This window comes from Nycticebus coucang, chromosome 18 (assembly GCF_027406575.1).
Source record: "Nycticebus coucang isolate mNycCou1 chromosome 18, mNycCou1.pri, whole genome shotgun sequence".
Lineage (NCBI taxonomy): Eukaryota > Metazoa > Chordata > Mammalia > Primates > Lorisidae > Nycticebus > Nycticebus coucang.
Window position 1 is genome coordinate 55,538,989 of NC_069797.1, and position 27,984 is coordinate 55,566,972.

The following is a 27,984-nucleotide window of genomic DNA, read 5'->3' on the forward strand; positions in this document are numbered from 1 at the left end:
CGCGCTTGCTCCCAATCACAGGAGAAGGAGGAGGAGGAGGAGGAGGGCTGCGTGAGGAAGTATAAGAATGAAGTTGTGGAGCTGAGATTCTCCTCCCTGGGATCGCAGAGACCAGGAGATCCCCCGGCAGCCGCGCACCCCTTCCCTGGGGACCCTTTCTGGCACCGCGCGCCCAGCCCCCTCCCCTGGCGGCGCCCCGCGCCCCGAGCCCTCGCTGCCGGGTCCAGCCGGAGCCATGGGGCCGGAGCCGCAGTGAGCACCATGGAGCTGGCGGCCTGGTGCCGCTGGGGGCTGGTCCTCGCCCTCTTGCCCCCCGCAGCCGCGGGCACCCAAGGTGGGTCTGGGGTGGGGAGGAGATGGAGCAGCGGCGGGACCCTGCCGCCCGGGTCCACGGGCCGGCGGGGAACAGAGGGGTCGAGACCAGCTCCGCCACCTCGAAGTTTCAGACAGTCCAGGCGCTTGGGGCAGCCGGGCCCTCAGGCAGGAGGGGCCAAAGAAGGTGGCGCAGGGGGGCAGTTACGCTGAATCGGCTCGAGATGGCCCATTCAAGAAACTGGCGCTCTCCAGACTCCGGGAGAGCTGCGGGAACTTGTCAAAAAAGTTCTCTGGAATTGTTCAGAAAGTTTTCCCCTAACGGGTGTATTGCCCAGCGTGCGCGCGCCTGTGTGTTTTCCCTCTTCTTGAGCCCCTCAAAGGTTCTCAAAGCTTTTCCAGTTGGCAGCCTCCGCCTCCGGACTGGACTGGGCTGGATTCCTCGGGGGTCCCCTCTGCCCTGCCCCTCCCCCGCCCCTCCCCGCCCCCCTCCGGCCGTTCGAGTTTGGTCGCTCCAGCTTTAGATCGGGTCGGGTGTGGAGGGAGGAGGTGGGTAGAGCAACCTGTCCTGCCGGAGCCGGGGAGAAGAGGGGGCGAGCTGCGGCGGCATTGCCTCACCAGGGGTCTGGCTCGGGGGCAGGAGGAGACGTTTGTTTTGAACAGACTTCTGTCGGGCCACTTAGGGGACTGTGTACTGTGAGACTTTTGGAGCGCGTGAATCGTGGAGGGTTGGGGGTGGGTTTCCCGGGATGTAAAGAGAGTTCCAAGGGAGGGGTCCCTGAGCAGTTGGAGGGGAAAGGAGCTAAGAGATAAGGCTAGACGGGGGTATACAGAGGGCGGGGTTGTTCTGCTGCCTTTTCCTTCGTGTTTTTTTTTTTCCTTTCCTTTATGTTGTGAGTGAGGAAGGGTGATGTGGGGGCCATGTGTGTCCTGACCCATCTGTCCACCTGTTTGCAGTAGTGATAAAAGCTAACATGTACTCCGTGCCAGGTGTACTCTGCCAGGTACCATGTGTGGTGTTTTGCATGCATTCTCCTTTTGCAGATGAGTTGCAGTTTGCAACTCTGTAATAGATGTTCTACTAGCATTCCCAATTTCCAGGTGAAAACCTGGACTTCAAGAGGTTGAGTAGCAGCCAGTAAGTAGGGGGCCTAGATTGGACCCTGGGGCAGTGCAACACCCCCCAACCACACGTTTGAAATCACTGTACTAATCTACTTGGAATCATGGGGGACAGTGCTCCCAGAATCCCTGGGTTATAGGGAAGACAAAATGAGTGTTCTGGGAGTAGTGGGTGGTCTCCATAGGTTGGGGAGTCTGGCTGGGGGGGAGTGTCATCTTGCCTGTGTGTTGCCTGCAGGGGGTGAGGGGGTCCTCTGTCAGTGCTGTGTTATCTGAGGGGTGTCTGTGTGTGTGTGTTTGTGATGCTGCGTGACTATGCGAGGGTGTTCCTGAGTTGTGTGGTCTGTGTGTCTGGGCTTCATGTTGCCAAACAGCAATCTCCCTGCCGACTTGGGGACACAGACTGAACTCTGTCCTCTCCAGGAACTCCCTCAAGGTGCTGGGCCAGATCTGCTGTAAACAGCAGGAGATGGCCCCACACCTGCTTCTGGGAGAAGGCTCTTTTCTTCCCTGAGCCCATCCTTCCCCTGCCTGTTTCCCAGGCGGGCATCTTCACCTCTGACCTTCTGATGAGTAGAGTGAGGCCAGACTGGGCTATAGGGGAGAGCAGCTGCCCTCCTCTCCGTGGCCTGGGAGTTGAGCAGGCAGGGAGGGGCAGTTGCTGCTGAGCTTGGATTTGAGGGTATTTCTCTGGACTGGGGCCTCCTCCTGTCTTTACCCCTTAACCTGCACTGCTGTGTGTGTTGTGCTGGAGATGGTTAAAAAGGCAATGCACCCCACAGCTGCCTCTAGCACCCAGATTAGATCCCAGGGCTGAAGGCTGGGGTGAATGTGGGAGAAGGGGAGACCTGGGAGAAGGCCAGAGCTCTGGTCTGTGTTTTGCTGAGATCCTTTCTTAGAGGTTGAGGTTTTGCAAATTGCAACAAACACATCCTTTTAATTTTGCAGAGCTCAGTCATATTTTAATTGCAGTATGATTCTCCCAATAACCTCCTCTCTTTTTACTAAGGGAAAGTACTCATTTTAATATTCAAGAAAAAAACAATTGAAAAAATACAATGTATTTCAGAGTCAATACAAAACACTTTTTATTTTCTCTTGGTTTGGGATTATCCTTACTCCTGCTGCCTAAACCTCTCTTGCCTTAACTTTTTTTTTTTTTTTTTTTGTAGAGACAGAGTCTCACTTTATGCCCCTTGGTAGAGTGCCGTGGCGTCACACAGCTCACAGCAACCTCTAGCTCCCGGGCTTAAGCGATTCTCTTACCTCAGCCTCCAGAGTAGCTGGGACTACAGGTGCCCGCCACAGCACCCGGCTATTTTTTTGTTGCAGTTTGGCCGGGGCTGGGTTTGAACCCGCCACCCTCGGCATATGGGGCCGGTGCCCTACTCACTGAGCCACAGGCACCGCCCTCTTGCCTTAACTTTTAAGAAAGGTACAGTGTGCTTCCTATATGCTAGCCTTTATCCCCAGATAGTTTGATTTCTTTTTCTTTTTTTTTTGAGACAGAGCCTCAAGCTGTCGCCCTAGGTAGAGTGCTGTGGCGTCACAGCTCACAGCAACCTCCAACTCCTGGGCTCAAGCGATTCTTCTGCGTCCGCCTCCCAAGTAGCTGGGATTACAGGCACCTGCCACAACGTTGGGCTTTTGTTTGGTTGTAGCCATCATTGTTGTTTGGTGGGCCCAGGCTGGATTCAAACCTGCCAGCTCAGGTGTATGTGGCTGGCGCCTTAGCTTCTTGAGCCACTGGTGCCGAGCCGATAGTTTGATTTCATCTCTGCAACTATCCTGTGAATTAGTTACGCAGATGAGAAAACTGAAATTAAGAGAAATGAAGTAACCTATCCAAGTCTTCCCAGCTATCCAATAATGTCCAGAGCATTTTTGATGTCTAATGAGGAGATATTAAGAGGTGGTCAAAGTCTTATTCTTGTCAACAGGAGTGGACTGAGCAAAGCCTTATGGGCAGACAGGTGGCCAGATGGGAGCAGAGGTGAATGACCTTCTCATCTGTGTATGTGGGCTCCAGAAAGTTGAGTTGAGCGGCCCTGAGCTCCCTTCCTGGCTGTGGAGTCCTTGCCCATCCTGTCCAGCCCATGTCTACCTTCTTCTTGGGCCCTCCCAGCATGGCAGGGGGCTGAGGGCAGGAGTGGTGGAGGCTATCGTAACACACAAGGCTGTGGGTGAGGGAGATAGTTAGAATAGAAGGATGAGGGCCCAGTGTGGGGCTGGAGCTAGGGGGCTGGGTTAGGGTCCAGAGTATTTGTGCCTGCCCCTGGGTGATGGAATGATCTGGCAAGAGATCCTCCCTTGCTGACCTCCACCTGTGAGACGCTTTTCTGTAGTGATACCTTCATCTTTTTTTTTTTTCTTTTTTGTCACCCTCACTAGAGTGCCATGATGTGATAGCTCACAGCAACCTCAAACTCTTGGGCCCAAGCCATCTTCTTGCCTCAGTCTCCCAAGTAGCTGGGACTACAGGCACCTGCCACAATACCCAGCTATTTTTAGAGATGGGGTCTTGCTCTTGCTCAGGCTGGTCTTGAACTCCTGAGCTTAAGCAATCCACCTGTCTTGTCTTCCCAGAGTGGGAGGATTACAGGCGTGAGCCACTGTGCTGGCCTTTCATCTTTTGTTAGGGCACCTATCCTCCCTACCCCTGAGAAGAGACTGAGGTAGGGACAAAGGATGTGTGCTCTTTTAAGGAGTGGGAGAATTATTAAAGCTAATGTTTGTGTTGTCCCAGTTCTGTTTATAAAGCCTTGTCATGTTTACAGACTGCTTCAAGATTCATTATCTCACTTAACTCTCATATACCTTCTCTGAGTAAGAGTTGCTGCAGCCATATTTAGGCCAGTAAACATTCATTGCTTGCCCCACTAGTCATAGGCACTCCTGTGCATGGAGATGAATCTGATTAGCTTCTGCTCTGGAGGTCTAAGGTCTTGCTTAAGGTCACACAGTGAGTAGCTGAGCTAGAGTTCTGGTCTGGAGACCCCGAGCCCAGGCCCTGGTCTGATACCAGGCCTCATAAACCACGTGTGTGTGGTGTGTGGATCCTGGCATCACTGGAATAGGCTCTAGGCCCAGGGGTCTGGGTGTGGTGAGCTTTGGGGCTGCAGGTAGTTTTACTGGGAGTATTCATGGGAACCAGAGGAAGTATCAGCTTTTCTGCTAGGAGCAAGAGAAGTAGCTGGGGTTGCAGGCTGGTGTGGAGGAGAGAACCCTCAAGGCAGTGGCCAAACCCTGATCACCAAAGTCCAGCAGGAGGGACATGAAGGACCATGACCAGCTCTAAGCAGAGGGATGGATGACCTCAACTGGTCCCCTTTGGTTTGGAGACTTTTTTTTTTTTTTTTTGAGACAGAGTCTCACTATGTTGCCCTCGTAGAGTGCTGTGGCGTCACAGGTCACAGCAACCTCAAACTCTTGGGCTTAAGTGATTCTCTTGCCTCTGAAGTAGCTGGGACTACAGGCACCTGCCACAATGCCTGGCTATTTTTTGTTGTAGTTGTCACTGTTGCCTTTAGCTGGCCCAGGCTGGGTTCAAACCCACCAGCCCTGGTGTATGTGGTCTGTGCCCTAAGCCACTGAGCTACAGGCGCCAAGCCAGGTTTGGAGATTCTTGGCTGGATTTAATTCATTTACTTGTTCAGCAAACACTTAGATCTGGCACTCTCTGTGGGCCCAGCACTGGCTCTGGGCTGGTCCTGCCACACGCTGTCTTTGCCTTGGGAAGTTGGAGGTTGCTGCTCCTTAGGGGGAGGGGTCTGGAGACAAAGGACACCCCTGTGTGGAATTAGCACTTTCTACTCCCAAGAAAATCAGTGGGGTCAGTGTAGACATGGTGGACCAAGGTGAGGAATGGTGGGGGGGATACTAATGCGGAGATGGGGATGGGAGGGAGGTGTCAAGAAGGCCTTGGTGTCACCTCACCAAGTAGGGGAATGAGCCAGCAAGCCTGCAGCTCCCTGGGAGTTGGGCTCAGGTCACTAGTTTACCACCTGTCTGCGAATACTTTAAGAATCCTAATCAGACTTAAATCAGCCACAAATCAGGTAAACAAACTAGTGGGGCAGGGCTACAACCCTTTCTGTCCCTCCCACCTAGCCCAGCCTCCGTGCCCTGCCTGGAGTCCGTAATGTCAGGAGAGTTAGGGTGTATTTATGTTGGCGTGGGGTGTATTTGTGTGTATGCAGTTAGGCCAACTGGAAGGAATGTGGGATCTAAAGTCAGACAGACATGAGTTCAAATTCTGCCTGTACTACTCCCAAGCTTTATGACCTTAGGAGAATCTAACCCCGGCCAGCTCCAGTTTCCTTCTTTGCAAAAATGGAAGTTGCAGTCCCAATCTTTGGAGGATGTGGTGAAGATCCCCCCAGAGGGGCATGAAGTATAGGTGCTTGGGCCCCAGTTAAGGTGGCTGCACTGCGGTCCCATTGTTGTTGTTTTCCTATTGCTTGGCTGCCCCAGCTGGTGTCCCTTGGAAAGGGCTGCAGGGGGTGGAGTCATCCCCTGCCCCAGCCCTGCAGGGATACTGGGCTTGGCCAAGGCCTGGGGTCTGGGCCTGGAGACAGCTGTGCCTATAAAGCAGCTGAAGCCCCAAGGCGGGGGAGGTCCTGGCAGCAGGGCGTTATTTTGGGGCTGGCCTGCCACCCCCAGCTCCTCTTTCTCTTCGGAGTCTGCGGGGGAGGGGTGAAGAAGAGGAGGGGATGCAAGGGGGTGAGGCATGGAAGAGTGGGGAGGCCTGAAGTCTCCCTCTCCCTCTCCTCCAGCTGGGACATGGACCCTCGAGTTCTATTTCTGGGCTCTCCCCTTCCTCCCTCTTCGCTTCCTTTCTTATCTTCTCAGGGGGCAGGAATAGAGACTACTCTGGGTGTTACTGGGAAGCCACCAGTTTGAGGCCCTTGGCCCAGGCTGGTGGGACCTGGAAGCTTGCCCTACCTGCTTTGCCCCACCTCTCTGGAAGAAGGAGTGTATCTCACTTTCCCCTAGGATTTGACTTGAGGCTCTAAGTTTTTGGGAGAGCAGGGCCCCTGGTGTCGGGCCCCTGGTGTCAGACCCCAAAGCCAGCCCTTGTACTGTCCCTGAGCTGCATGTAGTCTGTAGGAGGTGGAGCAGTGACCGAAAGGAATGCCAGGCAGCTCAGGCACCTACCTGTGGGCCTGTGGATCTGAGGGTGCCCTCCACACCCCCACCCTCCAGCCCAACCTCCTGGGCAAGACACACCAGGTGATTCATCTTCTTACCAGAGCAGAAAAACAAGTTCAACTGGCAAACGTGGCACTAGCTGCTACCCAGAGGCCCCTCACCAGGGGTAGTTTACCCCTCTAGTATCCCTGGTGTAGTGGGTACTTGTGGTCCCAGGGACACTAAGTTGGGGTTCCAGTGGGCCAGGTATGGTAGTTCACCTTGAAGCCCTTTGACTGATGGTTGGTGCTGGGCAGGTCCACAGGGCTGACGTAGTGCCTTTGTGGCAGGAGTTTCATGGCATAGATTCTGCCAGCTGGTTCTGGAGTCTTGCCCTGAGGAGATGGTGAGGGTGCCAGGGCAGAAATCTTTGGAGCACGCATCTCCCTGACCCAGGCTGTGGAGCCAGAGTCCTGATGGAGTCTGATGCTCCTTTTTTCTGCCTGGGGGAGTTCCAGAGGACTCTGCAGGGACCAGGTCCCTGATGGTGTCCGCGCTCCAGCTATGGCTCCAGCTGGCACTCCTTCCCCACTTTATGGGTGGCACTATGGGGGTGGTATTCCTTGGCAGAAAGTTGCCATGTGGGTGTGTTGGAATGGCGTAGGGAGAATGCCCGAAGTTTGCTTGGGAGAGGGGCAGGGGGTATCCGGAGTATCCATGATTCATCATCGCTTTTCTTGGGGGACTTTAACCCCTTGGCCCTGAGTTGTGCCTTTGGGACAAAGAGAGGCTTTCTTTGCCAGTCAACACCCTGAGTTGGCCGCAGGCTGGCTCCTTGGGTCCCCCACTGAATGCTCAGGGTGGGCTCAGCCAGAAGGAGCCTCTGATGTCCTTCCCAAACACATAAGCTTTCTTGTGCTGTTAACTCTTAAGGAGCAAGGGATGGGGCAGGTGGGTCCTTCAGTCATGCTTTCTCCCTGTCGGAGGCAGCATGACTCTGGGGAGTATGTGTGGGTGGGCGGCCAGGTCAGAGAATATCACTGGGCAGTGTCCCCTGATCCAGCTGCTCTTTCTTGCCAGTGTGCACCGGCACAGACATGAAGCTGCGACTCCCAGCCAGTCCTGAGACCCACCTGGACATGCTCCGCCACCTCTACCAGGGCTGTCAGGTGGTGCAGGGTAACCTGGAACTCACCTACCTGCCCGCCAATGCCAGCCTCTCCTTTCTGCAGGTGAGGCCCATGGGTGACCGGGTGAAGCCCTGCCTCCATCTGGGCTGAGCCCTCTGATTATGGGTGGGTGGTAGAAGAAGCTGCCCCTTCCCTATATTTCCTGTTTTGTTGTGTTTCCTTGACCAGGAAGTCCTTTCTGATGTCTAACCCCCATCCGGTGATCTACTATAAAATCAATCAACTCCCTCTCTATAATGTGGCTAGCCATGGACATCTCTGGATGGGATGTATCTGTGTTTCTGCTAAATTTTGCACTCTCTTACCAGCACCATCACTTCCCCCGTTCCACTGCCCCAGCCACTATCTCTGTCCTGCCTCTGTGGGAGATGTGGGTTGCGGGTCCAGTTCTACCACTGACGAGCCATATGAATGTGGTCTAGACCCTTAGCTTCACTCAATCTCAGTTTCCCTGTCTGTATCTTGGAAGCAGTAGGCATCCCAGGACACCCATTGTGAAGATTAAAAAAGAAGTTTCTGTGAAAAGGTTATTAGCAGGAATGAAAACCAGCCTGCCGGGGTGTGTCCTGGGTGCTGGAGCGGGGCCACGTGTGTGTTGCTTGTTCTGTTAAACTGTGGACGTCATCTTGTCCAGGCTTTTCCTTTTACAGATGAAGAAACTGAGATGCAGGGAGGGTGGGGCACTAACTCACAATCTAAAATGCTCCCCCACCATTATCTTTCTTGATCATACAAGAATCTGGTGAGGCAAGGTGGGGAGCAGCCTTGATGTCCATTTTATGTAGGAGGGAGCAGGCTGCCTACTGGCTGGGGGCCTTGCTTAAGATCCCCCAAGATCCCCAAGCACCAGGGAATCCCAAGGAGGCCTTGAGGAATGGTTGCCTTCTAGGGCCCCAGCCTGCCTCAGCCTCGCCCTGCTCTGTCCCCTCCCAGGACATCCAGGAGGTGCAGGGCTATGTGCTTATTGCTCACAACCGAGTGAGGCAGATCGCGCTGCAACGGCTGCGGATTGTGCGAGGCACCCAGCTCTTTGAGGACAGCTATGCCCTGGCCGTGCTTGACAATGGAGACCTGGACAACGCCACCCCTGCCACAGGGGCCTCTCCAGAAGGGCTGCGGGAGCTGCAGCTAAGAAGCCTCACAGGTGGCCTTCACCGTCATTGAAATTTTCTCTTGGTTATTCAGAGCTGACCAGGGCCACTGCTGGCCATGGGAGGCTTTGTGTAAATTAGAAATGGTATCCCCTCTGGGAGGACACAGAGCTGGGGAAGATGTCCTGAGAAGATTAGGAAAAGATTTCTCTTCTTCCTGGGAAGTTGCAGCTTGCATCAGCAAATATAATTTGATCACTGGAATGCAGGTTGGGGTTTTGCCCCACTTGGCTGAGTGCAAGTGTGCAGTGAGCCACCTATGTAACCATATGTGGCAGTCCTGGAGCTGACAGTGTCCCTAACTCTGGGTGCTGGGGCTTTGTATGCGCAACCCCATTTCAGTCATGCTATTGTCCTGTAAGGGAAGCATCAGTGTCATTCTCATTTTATAGATGAGAAAACTGAGGCTTGCTGAGGATACGTGACAAAGATTATATAGCTGTAGGTGATGGTCTTGGGTTTCAGATTCCACATTCTCTCTTTACCCACTAAGCAGTGTGCACACAGGGTAGAGGAGAGAGGGAAGGCGAAAGCTCGTGTCACGTGGACATCCGGACCTTGATATGGATACAGTGGGTCCTCCCTGGGTCTCACTGTATTCATGTGAATGCACTGGGGATGGGGCAAAGGGCTAGAAGATGCTGGAGATATCTTCTCTCCTCCCAGGGATACCTGGAGGTTGGTTAAAAGACCTCTTCCCTTTTAGAAAGCAAGGGGGCCCCAAGGGAGGACAGAGGTGGTAGATCGGGAAAGGCTTCCCTCATTACTGCCTACCCCACAGAGATCCTGAAAGGAGGGGTCTTGATCCAGCGGAACCCCCAGCTCTGCCACCAGGACACGGTTTTATGGGAGGACATCTTCCGCAAGAATAACCAGCTGGCTGCTACGCTGATAGACAGTAACCGCTCGAGGGCCTGTAAGCCCCACTCCTCCCTGCCTGCAGCCACTTGTCTCAGACAGACCACCTGCCCCCAACTCCTGACTTACACCTCCTGCCCTGGGCTGCCCCTGCCTCAGACGCTGCCACATGGCTTCTCTCAGTCCCTCCTGCCATCCCTCTGCGTCTCTTTGTCTCTGTGGTTCTCTATCCCCTCTCCCTCCGCTTCTAGGTCATGCCTCCAGCTTTGGCGCCCTCCTTTCCTGTCTGGGTCCCTCCCTCGCTGTGCTTTCTGCCACATGGCCTCTGTTGCTGTTTATGTCTCTCTCCATTATTAACCCGTCCTCTGGCTGTCGGACATCTCCGTCACTGCCTCTCTCTGGTTGTCTCCGCAGGCAACCCCTGTTCTCCAGCTTGTAAAGCCTCCCACTGCTGGGGAGAAAGTTTTGAGGACTGTCAGACCTGTGAGTTTCAGGGAGGCCTAGAGTCGGGGTACCGGGGCAGAGTGGGACACTGGTGACGTGGGAGGGGCAGGATAACAGGCCTGGGGGTCTTCCCTGGGGCAGGAGGTCTCCTGAGAAAGTGGTGCTGGTGAGGATCTGGTGCTGGCTGCTGCTCAGCACTCTTCCTGTCCTTTGTCCAACAGTGACGCGCACAGTTTGTGCCAGTGGCTGTGCCCGCTGCAAGGGCCGGCTGCCCACTGACTGCTGCCATGAGCAGTGTGCTGCTGGCTGCACGGGCCCCAAGCACTCTGACTGCCTGGTACGTGCCTCTGCCCTGTGCTTGCTGAGCCCCACCCTCGGAGGGGAGGGTGGGCACTCTGCCTGGTACTGCCCTGTTGGCCCTGGCATACAGGGGAAAGCAGTTCAGTGATAACCAGCTGCCTGTCCCCCTCAGGCCTGCCTCCACTTCAACCATAGTGGCATCTGTGAGCTGCACTGCCCAGCCCTCGTCACCTATAACACAGATACCTTCGAGTCCATGCCCAACCCTGAGGGCCGTTACACATTTGGTGCCAGCTGTGTGACTGCCTGTCCCTGTGAGTACCACAGAGAAGCACAATTTTCATCATTTTGCTGGGGAGACTGATTTATGCGAACAACAGTGTATTGTGAGTACTTTCTGCCCCTTGCTTTGGGGAACCAACATGACAATTCGTGTGGAACAGCCTTTTTCTCTTCTTTTTTTTTTTTTTGAGACAGAGTCTCACTTTGTCGCCCTCAGTAGAGCGCCATAGCGTCACAATTCACAACAACCTCAAAGTCTTGGGCTTAAGTGATTCTCTTGCCTCAGCCTCCTGAGTAGCTGGGACTACAGGTGCCCACCACAGTGCCCAGCTATTTTTTGGTTGCAGTTGTCATTGTTGTTTAGCAGGCCTGGGCTGGGCTCGAACCTGCCAGCCTCGGTGTATGTGGCCGTCACCCTACTCACTGAGCTATGGGCGCCAAGCCTAGCCTTTTTCTTTCAAAAGCTATGGAGCAGGTGGCAGCAGGGAGAGGCAGCTAAGAGCCCAGGCTGCCTGGGTTTGAAACCTGGCTCTACCACATAGTAGTTTTGTGGCCTTCCCCTTGCTGTGCCTCAGTTTCCTCATTGGTATAATGGGGGAAGAATAATCTCAACTTCGTATAAAATTCGAATGAGTTAATATTAGTGTAGCTTTTGGAACAGTGCCCAGTATATCCTAAGTGCTCCTAAATGTTGGTTTATATACTATAGGATATAGGATAGGTCAGGGTTATATTTAACAGCTCCCCTGTTTACTGATGGGGATTTCAAGACTGAGCTTAAACCTGGGGATTCCCTTTTCTCTTCTCACGGAAGTAGGAGTGGGCCTTCGGGTCCTGGCCGTACCTCCTTGTGGTGGGCAAGAGGACAAAGTATAAAACCAGACTACTGGTTCTTCTACTCACTAGCACAATGACCTTGAATAATTTATATAACTCTGCATTTTGGTTTCCCTTTTTGCAAAATGGAAATCCAACAGTGCTGATCACACACGGTTCTTGTAAGTTGTATACAAATGTCAAGTGCTCGGACACATAGTAAGGGCTCCTAAGTATTGGTTGATTTTATTCTTATTATCCCTGGGCCTGGTGACACTGCTCATGGTGGCACATGAAGGGCTGGGGTACATGGTTACATGTTCCTTATCTCCTCAGACAACTACCTGTCTACGGATGTGGGATCCTGCACCCTGGTCTGCCCCCTGCACAACCAAGAGGTGACAGCTGAGGATGGAACACAGCGTTGTGAGAAGTGCAGCAAGCCCTGTGCCCGAGGTGCCCACTCACTGCCCCCTGGGCCAGCTGAACTTCCTGTCCCTCCGCACACCCAGCCTGGCCCAGCCCACCCTGTCTCCCCCTGTTCTCACACCATCATGGCACACAGTCCTTTTCTGCCACAGCCTCTGCCCCGGCCCTGCCCAGTCCTAAAGTTTCCCCGTATCTCCTGCCAGTGTGGGGAGGGGAGTCCTGTGGCTCCAGGCAGGGACTGCAGACAGGACCCTAATGCCCACATGGCTACAGATCAATCCCACTAGATGGCTGAGATGGCCCCTCACCACCTGCCCCCTAATCCCCACAGTGTGCTATGGTCTGGGCATGGAGCACCTGCGGGAAGTGAGGGCTGTCACCAGTGCCAATATCCAGGAGTTTACTGGCTGTAAGAAGATCTTTGGAAGCCTAGCATTTCTGCCAGAGAGTTTTGATGGGTAAGAGTGACACTGTGGCCTGAGGCAGTGACAGGTGGACACAGAGTTCTGAGGACCCAGATGTGGCAGCATCTCTGGGGGATAGTGGGAGACAGAGTGGGGAGGCCAGGAATGTAAAAGTAGGTGGCGGGAGACCAGAGGGAGCAGGGACTTGGGGGGGGCATTATTATTATTATTTTTTGGGGGGCATTATTTTTATAAATGATAAGTTATTCTTGAACATGAACTTGTGGAGGGCAAACCATCTCGATAAAGTAAAATTCCCTGTGATTTCACAGAAACTTTATTTATTTATTTTTTTTTTAATTTTTTTGTAGAGACAGAGTCTCACTTTATGGCCCTCGGTAGAGTGCTGTGGCATCACACAGCTCACAGCAACCTCCAACTCCTGGGCTTAAGCGATTCTCTTGCCTCAGCCTCCCGAGTAGCTGGGACTACAGGCGCCCACCACAACGCCCAGCTATTTTTTGGTTGCAGTTAAGCCGGGGCCGGGTTTGAACCCGCCACCCTCGGTATATGGGGCTGGCGCCTTACCGACTGAGCCACAGGCGCCGCCCAAAACTTTATTTTTTCTTTCCTTGAGACAGAGTCTCAAACTGTCACCCTGGGTAGAGGGCCATGGCATCACAGCTCATAGCAACTTTCAACTCTTGGGCTCAAGCGATTCTCTTGCCGCAGCCTCCCAAGTAGCTGGGACTATAGGTGCCTGCCACAACGCCAGGCTATTTTTTTGGTTGCAGTGTCATTGTTGCTTAGCAGACCCAGACTGGGTTCGAACCCGCTACCTTAGGTGTATGTGGCTGGTGCCCTTGCTGACTGAGCCATGGGCACCACCGAGTTCACAGAAACTTTATTCATAATAGCCCCAAATTGGAAATAACTCAAGTGTTCATCAATAGGTGAATGAAGGCGGCGTCTGTGGTTCAAAGGAGTAGGGTGCCAGCCCTATATGCCAGAGGTGGCGGGTTCAAATCCAGCCCCGGCCAAAAACTGCAAAAAAAAAAAAGGTGAATGAATAGGGTCAGGGTCAGCACCTGTACCTCAAGCAGCTAAGGTGCCAGCCACATATACCAGAGCTGGCAGGTTCGAATCCAGCCTGGGCCTGCCAAACAATAATGACATCTTACAGTCAAAAAAATGGTTGGGCATTGTGGTGGGCACTTGTAGTCCCAGCTACTTGGGAGGCTGAGGCAAGAGGATTGCTCAAACCCAGAGTTTGAGGCTGCTGTGAGCTACGATGCCATGGCACTTTGCCCAGGGCGACAGAGCGAGACACTGTCTCAGAACAAAACACTCACACAAAAGTTATGTTGAGCAAACACGAGACATGTACAGACACAAGATTCCATACTGTCTGATTCCCTTTATGTAAGGCTCTGGACAGACAAAACCACTCCATGTGAGAGAGATCAGAGGATAGTGGCTGTCCTGGGGTATGGGATCTGGGAAGGGAAGGACACAAGGAAAATTTCTGGGGTGATGGAAATGCTCTGTGCATTGATTGGGGTGGTAGATACAGGAGTGAATGCATTTGTCAAAATTCCTCATCTGTACTAAGAATCTTCCCTTTTTGTATGTAAATTATACTTCAATTAAAAAATGCATTAAAGAAAGAAGATCTCTTGGGTGGCACCTGTGGCTCAGTGAGCAGGGCACCAGCCCCATATAATGAGGGTGGCAGGTTTGAACCTGGCCCTGGCCAAACTGCAATGAAAAAATAGCCGGGCGTTGTGGCGGGCACCTGCAGTCCCAGCTACTCGGGAGGCTGAGGCAGGAGAATCGCCTAAGCCCAGGAGTTGGAGGTTGCTGTGAGCTGTGAAGCCACAGCACTCTATCGAGGACAATAAAATGAGACTCTGTCTCTAAAAAAAAAAAAGAGGATGGCACCTGTGGCTCAAAGGAGTAGGGCACCAGCCCCATATGCCGGAGGTGGGTTCAAACCCAGCCCCAGCCAAAAACTGTAAAAAAAAGAAAAGAAAGAAAAAGAAACTAACCATTAGAATAAAGCCCTTCCGCTTTAAAAAAAGAAAAAAAAAACAAACAGAAAAAAAAAAAAAGAAAAGAAAAGAAAGAAAGAAGATTCTCTTTCACACTTCCTTTACTTCTACTCCCCTTTCCAGAGGGTACCACTGTTAAGTCTGTGTGTGTTCATCTAGACCATTTATGCATATGTAGACACTCGCAATACAGTTGTAATTGTTTTGCTGGAGAGATTGGTTCACATCCACGTGTGTCGTGAACTCTCTGCCCTTGCTTTGGAGAGTCAGTCCAGCTGCCTTATTCTTTCAACAGCTGTGGGGCAGATGGCAGCAGAGCAAGGTAGCTAAAAGCCCAGACTTGAGAGCCAGACTGCCTGGGTTTGAAACTTGGTTCTGCCACTTACTAGACACATGACCTTCCTCTTGTGTCTCAATTTCCTCCTCTGTAAATGGGGGCAAGAAAAGTCCCAACCTCATAAGATAGTTTATGAAACTTGAGTGAGTTAATATTTGTAACATTCTTTGAACAGTACCTGGCCGGCAGATACTAAGCACTCCTATGTTAGTTTTTATTCTATGGTCTGGACAGAACAGGGTTTTAACAGCTTACCTATTTCCTTTTTTTTTTTTTTTTTTGGTTTTTGGCCGGGGCTAGGTTTGAACCCGCCACCTCCAGCATATGGGACCGGCGCCCTACTCTTTGAGCCACAGGCGCTGCCCAGCTTACCTATTTCCTGATGGACATTTAGCATTTAGGTAATTTTCAGTTTTCTTTTTTGTCTTTTTATTTTTTGAGACTCTCAAGTGGTTGCCCTGGGTAGAGTGCTGTGGCGTCACAGCTCACAACAACCTCCAACTTGGGCTCAAGTGATCCTCTTGCCTCAGATTTTCTATTTTTAGTAGGGACAGGGTCTTTCTTTTACTCAGGCTGGTCTCGAACTCATGAGTTCAAGCAAACCACCCACCTCAGCCTCCCAGAGTGCTGGGATTACAGGCATGAGCCACAGTGCCTGGCCTCAGTTTTCAGTCTTACAAACAGTTCTGCCCAGCACATGGGTCTGGGAACAGAAACCAGTGTCTCTGTAGGCCACATTTCTAGAAGTAAGATTTCTGGATCAAAGGGATAGAAAGACTATTTCGATAGATCCTGCCAAACAAGGCCTGGGCTTTGACGCTCAGAATGGGAACAGCTGGGCCTGATCAGCAAAGGGTTAAGCAAAGGCATTAATGGTGGGCTGGGAGGTGGAGTGATAGCTCCAGGTCTGGGGGATGCCCACTCCCTTCCTGGCCCTGCTCACTCTTCTGATTCTTCTAGGGACCCAGCCTCCAACATTGCCCCCCTACAGCCAGAGCAGCTCCGAGTATTTGAGAGTCTGGAGGAGATCACAGGTGGGCTCTGCCTCTCTGCATCCTGCTCCACAGGGGTTGGGAGTCATTGCCCTGTCTCTGCACCCCTAATCCCACCCTCTGCCTGCAGGTTACCTATACATCTCAGCATGGCCAGACAGTCTGCCTGACCTCAGTGTCTTCCAGAACCTTGAAGTAATCCGGGGACGAGTTCTCCATGAGTGAGTACAGGGGAGAGGGCCCTGAGAGGGGAGAGTCCCTGTAAGAGGCTTTGGGCATAGGAGCATATTCCTGTTCCCCAGGGACATAGCAGTAATCTTTCCATGAGAGCTTGCAGAATGTACTGGGAACAGGAAAAAGGTGCGGGCAGCCTTTGCTGACAAGGAAGGGGTGAGGAGTAAGGTGCACCCCTGTAGCTGAGCACCCCTCTTCCTGTAGTGGCGCCTACTCACTGACCCTGCAAGGGCTGGGCATCAGCTGGCTGGGGCTGCGCTCGCTACGGGAACTGGGCAGTGGGCTGGTCCTCATCCACCGCAACGCCCGCCTCTGCTTCGTCCACACGGTGCCCTGGGACCAGCTCTTCCGGAACCCACACCAGGCCCTGCTCCACACGGCCAACCGGCCAGAGAACGAGTGTGGTAAGACAGGGAGCCTGGCACCGCGTGCCCCCAGCTGCCAGCACACAGGCATGCCCCGGGGCCCTGGCAGCAGCTTTCCTGGACTTGTGCAGACTGCCTGTCCCTGGTGTACTGACCTTGACTGAGCTCTGTCTGGCTTGGCCTGTTGGTATGGCTTCTAGGTGGGTCCTTCCATACTGCCTTGGTATCCTTTCCTTCCCCTCTCTGTTTCTGGAATCTCAGAACTGTCTCTCTCCCTGCATTGGCCAGTATACTGTCCCCAGCCTTCCAGCCCAGAGCCACGCTCCCAGCTCTTTCCCCCAGTTCACTTAGACCTGGGGTCTCCCTAAGAGTCCCTTCTGGTCCCTTCCTCCTCACTGCAGTGGGCAAGAATCTAGGCTGCTACTCACTGTGTGCCCATGGGCACTGCTGGGGTCCGGGACCCACCCAGTGCGTCAACTGCAGCCAGTTCCTTCGGGGCCAGGAGTGTGTGGAGGAATGCCGAGTACTGCAGGGGTATGCAGGGCAGAGGAGCTGGGTGGCTGGTGGGGTGCACAGAGGCTCCTCCCAGACTCCCTCAACATTGTCCCTTATCTCAGGCTTCCCAGGGAATATGTGGATGGCAGGCACTGTCTACCATGCCATCCCGAGTGTCAGCCCCAGAATGGCTCAGTGACCTGCTTTGGATCGGTGAGGTGCTGGTGGGCTCTGAGCTGGGTGGAGGGAAGGACGGGGGATTGCCAGGGATCTACCAGGATGGGGAGAAGCTGCAGGGTGTGCTAGAGGAGGGTGGAAAAGCAGGGAGCTGGGGGGCCTGGGGTCCTTCAGACTGTGAAAAGTCCCAGAAGGCCTGTGTTCCTGCCTGTGGCTGTGCTAAGATGGTTAGACCTGCGGGCTCGGGCATCAGACTCCCTGGATTCAAATGCAGGCTGTGATTCCAAACTTGGTTTTCTTCTTCTTATTATTTTTTTAGATTATTATTATTATTTCTTATTATTATTATTTTGTTGCCCTCGGTAGAGTGCTGTGGTGTCACAGCTTACAGCAACCTCCAGCTCTTGGGCTTAGGCGATTCTCTTGCCTCAGCCTCCCGAGTAGCTGGGACTATAGGAGCCTGCTACAACACCTGGCTATTTTTTCATTGCAGTTTGGCTGGGGCCGGGTTTGAACCCGCCACCCTCAGTATATGAGGCTAGTGTCCTACTCACTGAGCCACAGGCGCCACCCTGGTTTTCTTATTCTTAAAATGAATATGGTAATAACACCTACTCTGCTGGGGTATGGTGAGAATGAAGTGAAACAGGCTTAGGCACAGTGCCTAAGCACTGAAAAGGCCTTTTGCCAAGTAGTTGTTGTTGTTACTCGCTGTTACACCTTAGATAATTTACTTCACTCTCTGGGCTATTCCAGTTCTTCATCTGAGGCCCCCACGTGGGACCAGGCTTGAAGGAGGGCTTTGTGGGAGGGTCCCCAGAAACTGGGTGAAGAGCAGGCAGGGTGTTTATCCCAGGAGCAGGATGAAATTGCTGCTAGGTGGCTGTGGGAAGCATGAAGGGGACCCAAACTCCTGATCCCTGGTGGCCTTAGCACCAGTCCCCCACAAACCTATTCTCCCCAACCAGGAGGCTGACCAGTGTGTGGCCTGTGCCCACTACAAGGACTCTCCCTTCTGTGTGGCTCGCTGCCCCAGCGGTGTGAAACCTGACCTCTCCTACATGCCCATCTGGAAGTTTCCAGATGAGGAGGGCACATGTCAGCTGTGCCCCATCAACTGCACACACTCGTGAGTCTGGGAGCCTTTTCTACACAAAGGAGGGCTTCCCTTTTAGGAAGGCTGTTACTGTAAAGGGTGACCATGCGACCTTTTTCTTATCTTTTATTTCGATCACAAAAGTAACATGTTGTCAAATTTTTTAAATTAAAACATGAAATATAAATTAATGTCACCAGCAGTCTTATCCCTACTATTAACAATTTGGAAAATTTTCTCTCCAGTTATTTTTATCTGTTCACAGTTAGCACGTATATAGAGGGTGCCAAAAAAATGCATACACAGTTTAAGAAAGGGAAAACCTGTATTAAAATTCTAATATGCAAGTCACGTTTGACTTCTGCAATTACAAGAGATACAAGATACAATATCAAGATAACAAACATTTTCAGTATATATTGAGTATTACAATTTTTTTAAAGAAAATTTATTGCTTAAGGAAAAAATCAAGAAAGAAACAGGATCTCACTTTTTTTGTGTGTGCAGTTTTTGGCTGGGGCTGGTCTTGAACCCACCACCTCTTGCATATAGGGCCAGCACCCTACTCCTTTGAGCCACAGGTACCACCCAGGATTTCGTTATTGCTCAGGCTGGTCTTGAACTCCTGAGCTCAAGCAATCCACCCACCTTGGCCTCCCAGAGCACCCAGCCCGAGTGTTACAATTGAACAATTTGTTTTATTTATTTATTTTTATTTTTATTTTTTTTTTTGCAGTTTTTGGCTGGGGCTGGGTTTGAACCCCCCACCTCCAGCATATGGGGCCGGCGCCCTACCCCTTTGAGCCACAGGCACCACCCAGCTTTTTCCTTTCTTTCTTTCTTATTTATTTATATTAATGTGCAGACATTTACATTCTACATTTACTAAGTTTCACATATACCCTTGTAAGATGCACCGCAGGTGTAATCCCACCAATCACCCTCCCTCCGCCCTCCTTCCCACTCCCTCCTCTCCCTTTTCCCTTTCTTTTCCTTTCTTAAAATGCATATGCACGGCTGGGTGTGGTGGCCTGTAATCCTAGCACTCTGGAAGACTCAGGCAAGAGCATTGCTTGAGCTCAGGAGTTTGAAAACAGACTGACCAAGAGTGAGACCGTCTTTACTAAAAATAGAAAAATTAGCTGGGCATGGTGACGCTTGCCTATAATTCCAGCTACTTGGGAGGCTGAGGCAGGAGAATCACTTGAGCCCAAGAGTTTGAGATTGCTGTGAGTTATGATGATGCTATGGCTCTCTAGCCTGGGACAACAGAGTGAGATTGTCTCAAAAAAAATCTGTATACATTTCTTGACACCCTCTATATATTATTATTATATAAAAAGAAGTATGCTAATATTATATATTATCCAGTTGTTTTTAATCTGTGCACATTCTAACATATATTATTTTTCATATATAAACTATATGTGTTAATATACATTATTCTTCACTTGTTTCTATCTGTGCACCTCCTAACATATATTTCTCTTTACTAAAATGGGATCATAGGCCATACATATTGTTTGCAAATTGCTTTTTATCACTTAACAGAATCTTGCAGTGTTTTCCCCTGTTCTAACATAGTGATCTGCCTTATTTTAATTGTTCTCATTTAGTTGTTTTTACACAGGAAACATATGAGTACAATATTGTGATAAACATTTTCGGCAATATAGAAAGTATAAATGTTCAAAGAAAACATATCCTTTCACTGCCCTCCCCTGCCCACCCAATCTCTCCCCTCCCATTGGCTGCATCCTTCCAGGCCTTTCTCTCCATACTTACACATATATATTGCCTTTATATTAGTCTGAGTCATATAAGATTGCTGTTAGTCTAAGTCAAAAATGGTCAAGAAACAGCAGGCTGGGTATGGTGTTTCATGCCTGTAATCCCAGTACGTTGGGAGGCTAAGCTGGGAGGATCACTTGAGCCCAGAAGGTTAAGGTTACAGTGAGCTATGATTAGGCCAGTACATTCCAGCTTGGGTGGCAGGTGGGACCCAAACCATGAAACAGCCATTTCATATAGTTCCACTTATGTATAATCAGATTTGTGTGTGCGTGCGTGCATTTTTTAATGTAAATGAGACCATACTCTCTCTACATATTGTTCAGTACTTTGCTTTCTTCTTCCACTTTGTGCATCTTTTCTTGTAAGTATGTATAGATTTACCTCTTTTCTTTAAACTTCTCCGTAGAATGAATGCAGTTTAACCCTGTCTCTATTTCAAGGATCTTGTTTCCTTTTTTCCCACAAAAAGGAAACAGTTGAGCTCCATATACTAGTGAGCATCCTTGTGCCTGTTCCCGAGTGTGCAGGTGTTGGCATTTTTAGGGTATCTATTGAGAAGTGGAACTGCTGGGGCATAGGCGTTATTTAATAGGTGTGGCCAGACTGCCTCAGAGAAGTTGTGCTGGGGTATGGAGGGAAGGACTGAGCCTTCGGAATTGATGCTCTTCTGGTGCCCGCCCCCCACCCACCACGAGGAGGTGCTGGGGATGCAGGTTCCCAGGCTGGAGAAGATACCTCTTTGTGGGGTTGGTAGAAAGAGCACTGGTGAACTTGAGCCCAGTTTCTGCCTTTGTCAAATGGGCATAATAACCCAGCCACACCCACCTCTGGTGGTGGGGGAGGGGAGTGAGGCTGGATTGAGCCCAGGAGGGTGGTTCCCAGAGTTGTTGATGATACTGTCTCTCTTGCAGCTGCGTGGACCTGGATGACAAGGGCTGTCCCGTTGAGCAGAGAGCCAGGTTGGCTTGGTCCCTGGGATGTCCCCCCTGTTGTCTTTCACTCTACCACTGGACCCTGTGTGGTCACTGTAATGGTGGAGGGGATCTCCTGACATGACACACGTACCTTCCCACTGTGGATTCTCCTTTCAATTTGCTTCTATAAGTGGACACAGTCCTACTCAGGATGCTTGGGGGGTTGCAGGGAAAAAATGGCTAAGACAGCCAGTACCTCCCACACTGGAGCAGCCTGAGCCTTGTGAGGGACACAGGCAAAGTTTGATTCCTTGGAACTCAAGGTAGATTGAGAAAAATGCAGCATGGAGGAGGGAACCATGAATTCTTAACTAGGGGAGGCAGGGAATTCAAGGAGGTGGAATTTGAGCCAGGTCTTAAAAGGGAGGCAGGTATTTCACTTGCATTGAGGTGGAAAGCACTGGGGAGCCAGCTGGCATTGTGGGAGGTGTCAGGAAAATCTAGGATGTATTCAAGGGTTCTGGTGTAGTAGGCTGTCGGGTAAGCACAGAGGTTGGGGGGAAGGGGTCAAGTTGGAGTCAGGTCAGGGCTAGATCTGCAGGGCATAGGCCCAGACCACCAGGCCATTGCATTGGACTTGATCTGAGCAGTGGGGAGCTTCTGGAAGGGTTTTGGGGAGAAAAACAGACTGGAGTCTGATGTAGGCAATTGCCCATAAAACAAGCACGCAGGCCAGATGCTGTGGCTCATACCTGTAATCCTAGTACTTTGGAGACAGAGGTACTTGAGGATTGCTAGGCCAGGAGTTTGAGGTTGCAGTGAGCTATAATGATGCCACTGCCCTCTAGCCTGGGCAAAAGAGTGAGACCCTGTCTTTAAAACAAACAAAACGAAAAAGCAAACATGAATTAGAGGTTTACTATGTGCTAAGCCCTGTGCTAAGCAAGGGGCCAGGTTGCAGAGGGGACAGGACGGCAAGAATATCAGGTCAATGGTCAGAGCTCCATCTATCCCAGGATGAGCTGAGTCTGGAAAGAAGACTCCATGGAGAAATTGTGGTCCAGGCAGAAGGAATAGCATGTGCAAAGGCTAGGAAGTGTGGAAAATCATGACCTAGGGGTGAAACATTTGGCTAGAACATCAGAATCATTTGGTGTACATTCCTGGGCCCCACCCCATGCAGCAGTCAGAATCTCTGGGGGTGGGGCTCTAGAACTGTACAGACAGTCCCCAATTTATAATCATTTTACTTATGATTTTTCAGCTTTACAATGGTGTGAAAACAATATGCATTCAGTAGAAATTGTACCTTAAGTACCTATACAACCACTCTTTTTCACCTTCAGTACAGTAGTCAGTAATACCCAACACTTTACTATAAAATAGGTGTTGTGTTAGATGATTCTAACCAACTGTAGGCTGTTGGCAGTTTAAGTGTTCTGAGCACACTTAAAGTAGGATAGGTGTCTAAATACATTTTCAATTTATGCTATTTTCAACTTACACTGGTTTATCCTAAGCCATAGACATAGACCCAATGGAAGTTCAAAGAGCATTTGTAGTAATAATCTCTTTGGTGATTTTTTTTTTTTTTGGCCGGGGCTGGGCTTGAACCCGCCACCTCCGGCATATGGGACCGGCGCCCTACACGTTGAGCCACAGGCGCCGCCCCTCTTTGGTGATTTTTACACCATGAAGTTTTAAGGTCTTGAGCTAGAGTCAAGGGCAAAAGCACAGAGAATGTGGAGCTGTTGACAGAGAGGGCTTTGAAAAGACTGCAAGAAGTTTGGACTTTATTGTGGAGGCAGAGGGGAGCAAAGGCAAGTTGAGTAGGGAAGAGAGGGTCAGAGCTGTGGGGCATAGCTGTGTGGGCACCCTTCTAGCTTCCCTTTCCCAATACCAGGGATCTTTGTGTCTGCCCATGGGCCCCCTTCGTCTCTTCCATCCCAGCCTGGCCTCCAATCCCTGACTCCAACTCCCGCCCCCAGCCCTCTGCCGTACATCATCCCTGCTGTGGTGGGCACTCTGCTGGTCGTGCTCTTGGGGCTGGTTGCTGGGATCCTAATCAAGCGAAGACAGCAGAAAATCCGGAAGTACACGATGAGGAGGCTGCTGCAGGAAACGGAGGTGAGGCGGTGTGAAGGCCTCCCAGCCTGCCTAGGGTCTACAGCGGCACCCAGCACTGACCCTCCACCCCCTCACCCCAGCTGGTGGAGCCGCTGACACCAAGTGGAGCGATGCCCAACCAGGCTCAGATGCGGATTCTGAAAGAGACAGAACTAAGGAAGGTGAAGGTGCTTGGATCCGGAGCGTTTGGCACAGTCTACAAGGTCAGGGTACAGGCTTTTCCTTTGGTGGGAGGTCCCAGAGGGTAGGGTAGGGTGCCTGGAGGGCTATGGTCAGGAGTTCCTAAGGGAGAAGGGAGGAACAAGGGCTGGGGGCAGTGCTGTTTGGGAGAGGGCAGTTATAGAGGCAGGAACAAGGGCAGAGGGAGGCGGGCAGGCCTGGAGTTGGGAGAAGGATGTTCAGAGCACAAAGACTGACCTCCTGACAGGCAGGTTGGATCTGATCCGCACTCTTCTCCCTCACTTCTTCCTCCTTCTTCCCAGGGCATCTGGATCCCTGATGGGGAGAATGTGAAAATCCCAGTGGCCATCAAAGTGTTGAGGGAAAACACATCCCCCAAAGCCAACAAAGAAATCCTGGACGTAAGCCCCTCCACCCTGTCCTGCCAGGAGTATAGGAAGGGCCCCGCAGCTGCAAGCTGGGGTTCTGGGCTCTCTTTTCTGGTGTTTGGGAAGATGTGATTCCCTAAACCTGGGCTCTTAACCTTTGTGGTTAGTGATGGTTGTGGTGTCCCCTTAAGGCAGGGTGTATGGTGGTTGGGGGTTTGTGGTCCCTTGTAGCTTCTCAGTGAAGTCTTGTCCCCAGGAAGCATACGTCATGGCTGGTGTGGGCTCCCCATATGTCTCCCGCCTCCTGGGCATCTGCCTGACATCCACGGTGCAGCTGGTGACACAGCTTATGCCCTATGGCTGCCTCCTAGACCATGTCCGCGAACACCGAGGGCGCCTGGGCTCTCAGGACCTACTCAACTGGTGTGTACAGATCGCCAAGGTACATACTCAGAGGGCCTGGGCCCCATGGATCCCTTGGGACCAAATTCCTACCTCCACATGGGGCTAGGATGGGGTCCACACCGGTGCTTTCCATTCCAGGGGATGAGCTACCTGGAGGATGTGCGGCTTGTGCACAGGGACCTGGCTGCACGGAACGTCCTGGTCAAGAGTCCCAACCACGTCAAGATTACAGACTTTGGGCTGGCTCGCCTGCTGGACATTGATGAGACGGAGTATCACGCTGATGGGGGCAAGGTCAGAGGAGGGAGCAGGGTGAGGCTAGGTGGGAGGTGGGCCCTGGGAGAACTCTGAGAATGGCTATTTCCCCTACCACACCTAATTGGAGGACTTCTTCCTCTGCTGTCCCAGGTGCCCATCAAGTGGATGGCATTGGAGTCCATTCTTCGCCGGCGGTTCACCCACCAGAGTGATGTGTGGAGTTATGGTGTGTGGCGGGCAGTGGAAAGGAACAGTGGCTCTGGGGGATGCTGGTGGAAGGATGAGAGCTGTGATGGGGAGAATTATGGGGCCACCTTAGCATGTGGGAGGGAAGAGGCTGCCTCTGTCCCACTCTTCAGGGTTCATGCACTTCCCTGGCACTGGGGAGAGACTGGGTTAATGGATATGTCTCTTGGCCTCACATCTCCCTCCCCTTGCCATGGTGCCAGTCTCCTGCCCACTAGAGCTCCTTTGACCCCTGTCTCTGCCCTAGGTGTGACAGTGTGGGAGCTGATGACTTTTGGGGCCAAACCTTATGATGGGATCCCAGCCCGGGAGATCCCTGACCTGTTGGAGAAGGGGGAGCGGCTGCCCCAGCCCCCAATCTGCACCATCGATGTCTACATGATCATGGTCAAATGTGTGTGGCTGAGCTGTGCTGGTTTCTCAGAGGAAGGCTGGGAGGTGCTGGGTGAAGGGGCCACAGGGGAAGGAAGAGGACCCAGAGCAGGATGTATGTGGACCCAGGGGCCCTGGTATATTTAAAGGAGTCTGTAGGCCCAGGCGCAGTGGCTCATGCCTGTAATCCTAGTACTCTGGGAGGTTGAGACGGGTGGATTGCCTGAGCTCACGAGTTCGAGACCAGCCTAAGACAGAGCAAGACCCCATCTCTAGAAATAGCCAGGCACTGTGGCCCGCACCTATAGTCCCAACTACTTGGGAGGCCGAGGCAAGAGGATCTTTTGACCCTAAGAGTTTTAGGTTGCTGTGAGCTATGATGCTATGGCACTCTACCAAGGGCAACAAAGTGAGACTATCTCAAAAAATAAAAATAAAATAGAATAAAAACTAAAGGAGGCTCAAAGCACCTCCTATCTCTTTTATAGTAATAGAAGTCCAGAGGTCTCTAGAGGGACAGTTAGAAAGAAACTTATATGCAAAATTCAAAGGGGAAACTAGTAGAGATGCCCAAAGGTTCTGGCTTAAGACCCGAGTCTAGTACTGCTTCTCTAGCACCTGGTGGGCTTTGGGCTGTCCTTTGGGGTTGTCTAGACCAGGCTGGAGAGAGCGCGGGAGGCAGAGAGGCAGTGAGCACAGAGGCTGGACCTGGGACGAGGAGCCTGATCTTCCTCCTGCCCCAGGTTGGATGATTGACTCTGAATGTCGGCCGAGGTTCCGGGAGTTGGTGGCCGAATTTACCCGCATGGCCAGGGATCCTCAGCGGTTTGTGGTTATACAGGTACTGGGCCTTTGTGCTGTATCCCTGTCTGTGACTAGGAGCACTTTCCTGCAGGGTGGGAAACCCTGGGTGCCAGCCTCTCACCCTCTGTGAGCCTTCCCTGGGTAGCTGCACATGGCCTGAGGAGGGGCTGCCACCCTGTGTCTTCCTCCTTCCCAGAATGAGGACTTGGGCCCAGCCAGCCCCTTGGACAGCACCTTCTACCGCTCACTGCTGGAGGATGATGACATGGGGGACCTAGTGGATGCTGAGGAGTATCTGGTACCCCAGCAGGGCTTTTTCTGTCCAGACCCTGCCCCAGGCGCTGGGGGCACAGCTCACCACAGGCATCGCAGCTCATCCACCAGGGTCAGTGCCCTTGGTCACACTGTGGTGTTTGTTTACCTTCCCCCACCTCAATGGACTAGGGTCCTTTTCTCTGATGTTCCCTCACCATCACCTCTCAGATCCTATTGTCCCTAAGGATTCCTACTGCCTTCCAACCCTTGTAACCCCATTCTGTCCATGTTGACTGTCATACCCCGGAGATGACCTCTGTTTTTCACCTGTGACCCTGTCATCTCCCACAGAGTCCCCATCTCAGATCCATGCCTTTCTCTCTTGTCCCTAGAGTGGCGGTGGTGACCTGACACTGGGGCTGGAGCCCTCCGAAGAGGAGCCCCCCAGGTCTCCGCTGGCACCCTCAGAAGGGGCTGGCTCCGATGTGTTTGATGGTGACCTGGGAATGGGGGCAGCCAAGGGTCTGCAAAGCCTCCCTCTACATGACCCCAGCCCTCTACAGCGGTACAGTGAGGACCCCACAGTACCCCTGCCCCCTGAGACTGACGGCTATGTTGCCCCCCTGACCTGCGGCCCCCAGCCTGGTATGGAATCCAGGCTCAAGCTGAGAGACTGGGAGGTGGGGGAAGCTGTGGACCCTCAGCACAGGGTCCATTGTAGAGGCAGTAGACACCTGGGTTCCTTTCCCTAACAAGTCCTCTTCTCTTGCCCTTTCAGAATATGTGAACCAGCCAGATGTTCGGCAACAGCCTCCCTTGTCCCTAGAAGGCCCCACACCTCCTGCCCGACCTGCTGGTGCCACGCTAGAAAGGCCCAAGACTCTCTCTCCTGGGAAGAATGGGGTTGTCAAAGACGTTTTCGCCTTTGGGGGTGCCGTGGACAACCCTGAGTACTTGGCACCCAGGGGAGGGGCTGTCCCTCAGCCCCACCCTCCTCCTCCCTTTAGTCCAGCCTTTGACAACCTCTATTACTGGGACCAGGACCCATCAGTGCGGGGGTCTCCACCCAGCACCTTTGAAGGGACTCCTACTGCAGAGAACCCTGAATACCTGGGCCTGGATGTGCCAGTATGAACCAGATGGCCACATCCCTTGAGGCCCTGATGTGCCTGACTTCCAGCCCATCACCACAAGGTGGGGGAGGGACTTCCGAACATATCCAGGGGAGCTTGCCATACCAGGAACTTGTCCTAAAGAACTTTCCTTCCTGCTTGAGCTACCCAGTGGCTGAGAGGGGCCCAGAGTGGTTGGAAGAGGGCAGCACTGTGGAGACCTGTGCCACCAGACTCCAGGGTCCAATGGATGCCACAGCCATAGTTGCCTCACCAGAAGCCGCAGCCTAGCCTAACACTTTACTTCCAGATCCTCAGTACTTAAGGATCTGGGGAAGCTGGCCTAGGAGGGGAAGAGGCCCCAAGGGAATATCTAAGAACAAGAGCAACCCATTCAGACACTGGCCCTGAGACCTACTGCTACCCACCAGGAGCAAGGGAGCAGCAGTAGCATCCAGATCCAATCCTTGTACAGAGTGCTTTTTTGTTTTGTTTTTACTTTGTTGTTTTTTTAAAAGATAAAATAAAGACCCAGGGGAGAGTGGGTATCATGTGGAGCTGGGAGGGGTTCTTGGGGTTGGGGGGAGTGATGTCCCTTCTCCACACCCACTTTTTCCATTTGCAAATATATTATGGAAGACTGCTGGGCACCAGCCTATGTCTGGAGGGGTGGTTCTGTGCCATCCATCCCTTACTGCTCACTTTAAAAGAGTGGCTAGGAATCTTCAGAAAGCTTGATGAGGACTCTAATGTCCAGTTCTCTGGCTTTGGGTTGGGGGGGGCGGGATTAGGAAGTTGGGATTTTAATCTGAGAGTCCTTTTGACAATTAAATCATTCTTACTTAGAAGAAACTAATTCCTAAGACCACCTACCTGAATGGGGTAATTTCCTCCCTGTGGGTAAGGGGAGGGGTAGAAGGGGACAAAAAGGCACTGTCTGCAGTGGGACTCATTTTGCTTGTCT

At 52.1% G+C, this 27,984-nt stretch overlaps 1 protein-coding gene across 1 annotated transcript; it reads left to right on the top strand.

The window, feature by feature from the left end:
- On the top strand, positions 1 to 27,566 carry ERBB2 (erb-b2 receptor tyrosine kinase 2). Its single transcript, XM_053568025.1, has 27 exons — positions 1 to 334; positions 7,645 to 7,796; positions 8,688 to 8,898; positions 9,687 to 9,821; positions 10,178 to 10,246; positions 10,429 to 10,544; positions 10,680 to 10,821; positions 11,942 to 12,061; positions 12,366 to 12,492; positions 15,787 to 15,860; positions 15,949 to 16,039; positions 16,257 to 16,456; positions 16,819 to 16,951; positions 17,035 to 17,125; positions 18,058 to 18,218; positions 20,891 to 20,938; positions 22,882 to 23,020; positions 23,101 to 23,223; positions 23,503 to 23,601; positions 23,825 to 24,010; positions 24,112 to 24,267; positions 24,382 to 24,457; positions 24,725 to 24,871; positions 25,593 to 25,690; positions 25,850 to 26,038; positions 26,301 to 26,553; positions 26,687 to 27,566. Exons 1-27 carry the CDS (start codon positions 262 to 264, stop codon positions 27,040 to 27,042), a joined length of 3,765 nt encoding a protein of 1,254 aa, XP_053424000.1. The 5' UTR covers positions 1 to 261; the 3' UTR covers positions 27,043 to 27,566.
- The last annotated feature ends 418 nt before the right edge of the window (positions 27,567 to 27,984 follow it).

Bases quoted from the DNA above. Each gene is read 5' to 3' on its own strand.
- ERBB2 (XM_053568025.1), top strand. From the start codon at position 262: ATGGAGCTGGCGGCCTGGTGCCGCTGGGGGCTGGTCCTCGCCCTCTTG. The intron at 16,457-16,818 runs GTAAGACAGGGA...TCCTCACTGCAG, and splicing joins CCGGCCAGAGAACGAGTGTG to TGGGCAAGAATCTAGGCTGC. The intron at 24,268-24,381 runs GTCAGAGGAGGG...CTGCTGTCCCAG, and splicing joins ATCACGCTGATGGGGGCAAG to GTGCCCATCAAGTGGATGGC.